The sequence below is a fragment of the Colobus angolensis genome, unplaced genomic scaffold (assembly GCF_000951035.1).
Source record: "Colobus angolensis palliatus isolate OR3802 unplaced genomic scaffold, Cang.pa_1.0 Scaffold9, whole genome shotgun sequence".
NCBI lineage: Eukaryota > Metazoa > Chordata > Mammalia > Primates > Cercopithecidae > Colobus > Colobus angolensis.
Window position 1 is genome coordinate 6,614,832 of NW_012122931.1, and position 3,518 is coordinate 6,618,349.

The 3,518-nt window shown below is 47.5% G+C and overlaps 1 protein-coding gene across 1 annotated transcript in view; it reads right to left on the bottom strand.

Annotated features, from left to right (window-relative positions):
• The window catches only part of GLE1 (GLE1 RNA export mediator), a 44,217-nt gene that overhangs the window by 22,316 nt on the left and 18,383 nt on the right, over positions 1 to 3,518 (bottom strand). Inside the window, exons 4-6 of the mRNA XM_011931451.1 lie at positions 1,420 to 1,568; positions 866 to 926; positions 361 to 615 (exon numbers count right to left, since the gene is read on the bottom strand). Of these exons, the coding sequence (XP_011786841.1) occupies positions 361 to 615; positions 866 to 926; positions 1,420 to 1,568 (465 nt within the window). The remainder of the gene's footprint in view (positions 1 to 360; positions 616 to 865; positions 927 to 1,419; positions 1,569 to 3,518) is intronic.

Here is a 3,518-nt window from a genome sequence, read left to right on the forward strand (position 1 = left end):
TCTCGCTCTGTTGCTGGAGTGTAGTGGCACCATCTCGGCTCACTGCAAACTCCGCCTCCTGGGTTCACGCCATTCTCCTGCCTCAGCCTCCCGAGTGGCTGGGACTACAGGCATCCGCCACCATGCCCAGCTAATTTTTTGTATTTTTTAGTAGAGACGGGGTTTCACACCATGTTATCCAGGACAGTCTCGATCTCCTGACCTCATGATCTGCCAGCCTCGGCTTCCCAAAGTGCTGGGATTACAGGCGTGAGCCACCACTCCCAGCTGCAGATATTATTTTTTAAGTCAGAAAGTAATTTTGCTTTTAAAGTCTTCCATTTCAAAGACAGCAAAGAGTCACTCTGAAGCCACCCTCACCTCTGAAGAGGCCCGGATGATCCCTGAGATGAGGCTGCACAGCTGGTTGCCTCGGGTCTGGAAGGCAGCCAGGTCGACCTTAAGCAGGCCTTTGTGCTGCTCAGAAGCATCCAGCTGCTGGCTGAGCTGCAGCATCTCCTCCTGCAGAGCATAGAGGGCCCGCAAGCGGACCTGGCCTTCTTCCTTCCGAAGCCGCTCCAGTTCCGCTTGCTTCACACGCTGCTGCTCCGCCTCCCGCAGCTTCAGGTTGAGAATCTGTAGAAAAGGGCTGAGTGACTTCTCTCTGAGGGGCTCCTGGGCTTCTTCCTTCCACAATCCTCAAATTCTGTGTGGGCTACATATTTTCACAGATGGGCTCAGAGCAGGAAGAGGACATCCCAAGGTTAGTCACACACAGGCATAATATGGCCAGATCCTCCATGGTTGCCATCTGCCAAAACCTGGCTCTCCAGGCAGGTTACAGGCAGACACCAAAACACCCACACCAATTCTGCCAGGCTCTGACCTTTGCTCTGTGATGGTGCTCAGCTTTTAGCTTCTCTTGGTGTCCCAAGGCTTCTCTGGAGCTGCATGAAAAATGGCAGGGAGGAATAGTCAGGGATACTTCCTAAAATTGTTTTTCTTTCTTTTCTTTCTTCACTCTCTTTCTCTTTTCTCTCTCTCTCTCTTCCTTTTCTCTCCCTCTCCCTGCCCTCCCTTCCCTTTTTCTTAGAGATGTGGTATCGTTATGTTGCCCAGGCTGGAGAGCATAGCTCACCACAGCCTCAAACTCCTGGACTCAAGCAATCCTCCTGCCTCAGCCTCCCTCGTAACTGAGACTACAGTTGTGTTCCACCATGCCTGTAAAATTGTTTTACCTCTCCTAAAAGCCTCCCTCTGTGTTACTTTGGTTGTCTTTCCAAGTTTGGTCTTCTTTCCAGGTTATAAACATCTCTGCCTATTTTACCTTGATATTTACGGACTCAGAAGTTGTTCAATTCTTTCCCCTTGGAATTCCTCTTGGGAAAGAGTTCCAGTAGAACACATCAACATTCCCAGTCATAATTCAGGGAGACTCACCTCTTCTCCATTACTTCCCGCAAGTCCTGGTATTCCTTATGCTGCTTCAGTTCCTTCCATTCATCAAACCGCTTCAGTTGTTCAGATGCCATCTCCGAGAGGGCTCGCACCTTCCTCTCCTGCTCCTCCTGCCATTGCCTCAGGCCCTCCTGAAAAGGTTTTTGGTTTTTTTTTGTTTTTTTTTTTTTGAGATGGAGTCTCTCTCTATCACCAGGCTGGAGTACAGTGGCATGATCTCGGCTCACTGCAACCTCTGACTCACGGGTTCAAGCGATTCTCCTGTCTCAGCTCCCCGAGTAGCTGGGACTACAGGCGCCTGCCACCACGTCCAGCTAATTTTTGTATTTTTAGTAGAGACAGGGTTTCACCATGTTGGCCAGGATGGTCTCGATCTCCTGACCTTGTGATCCGCCTACCTCGGCCTCCCTAAGTGCTGGGATTACAGGCATGAGACACCGCGCCCGGCTGAAAAGGTTTAACACCTGCTCTCTGGAGCTCCTTCAACTATCAAAACTTGAAGTGTCTATATCCTTTGACACTTGTTCTATTTCAGGAATTTATCCTGAGGAAATGCCTGTATGTGTGTGCCAAGATATATGTACAAGAATGCTCAATGGAACCCTGTTGGTAACAGCAATAAATTTAAAACCACTTAACTGGGGAATGATGACACATATTATAGTACAGTCATACTGCAGAATACTACGCAGCCCTTAAAGATGACAAGATGCCAGCTGGCATGGAGATATGTCAAAATCTACTGTTAAGACATTATGTTATTTTTTTTAAAACATAATTATATTTTGTTTATTTTTGAGACAGGGTCTCACCCTGTCATGCAGGCTGGAGTGCAGTGGCACAATTATAGCTCACAGCAGCCTTGAACTCCTGAGCTCAAGGGATCATCCCAACTCAGCCACCTGAGTAGCTGGGACTAAAGGTGCCTACTACCACACAGGACTAATTTTAAATATTTTATAGAGTCAGGGTCTCACTATATTGCCCACGATGGTCTAGAGCTCCCGACCTCAAGCTATCCTCCCATCTTGGCCTCCCAAACTGCTGGGATTATAGGCATGAACCACTGTACCCAGTCTTAAAACGTATTTTAAAGCTTCCAGTGAAAGAAGGCAAATTGAAAACAAGCATATATATCCTCTCCTCTGGGACTCTGTTAAAGTGAGAATTGGAAAGAAAAAAAGACATAATACCACATAGAGCATAAGAGAGGTCACCAGTAGGGAAAAACCTTCTACATACTTCTGGAAAACAGTTAGCGGAGAAGTGGCCAAGTGCACTGGCTGAGATCTGTAATCCCAGCACTTGAAGAGGCCAAAGCGGGAGGATCACTTGAGCCCAGGAGTTCGAGACCAGCCTGGGCAACAGAGAGACCCCCGTCTCTACTAAAAATTTTAAAATTATCTGGGTGTGGTGGTGCACACCTGCAGTCCCAGTTATTTAGAAAGTAGGGAGAGCTGAGGTGGGAGGAATGCCTGAGCCCAGGAAGTCAAGGCTGCAGGGAGCAGTGATTGTACCACTGTATTCCAGCCTGGGCAATGGAGCGAGATCCTGTCTTTAAAAAAAAAAAAAAATAGTGGAGAAGTAATAAATGATAGAGCAGAGCTAAGAAAACCCAAGGATACATACATACATACACACACACACACACACACACACACACCCCAACACACGTACGTACGTACACAAGCAGGCGATGCCTCACAGGAGCAGAAAGCCAATCTACCAGCCGAACTTCAGTGTCTCAAGACTGGGAAATGCCATGACTCATACAGGTGGGCCTCATGGGGCTGAAAACGGAGCTAATGGTTGAATGTTTGTAGACAAAACAGTCAACTCTTGCTCTCTTCCGCTAGTCATTAGATCAAAACAGCCAAAAGCCAGGCATTTGCGCTATTATGATTTTTTATATATATATATATATGTTTTTGTTTGTTTTGTTTTGTTTTGGAGACAGAGTCTCGCACTGTCGCCCAGGCTGGAATACACTGACACGATCTAGGCTCACTGCAACCTCTGCCTCCCGGGTTCAAGTGATTCTCCTGCCTCAGCCTCCCAAGTAGCTGAGACTACAGACATGT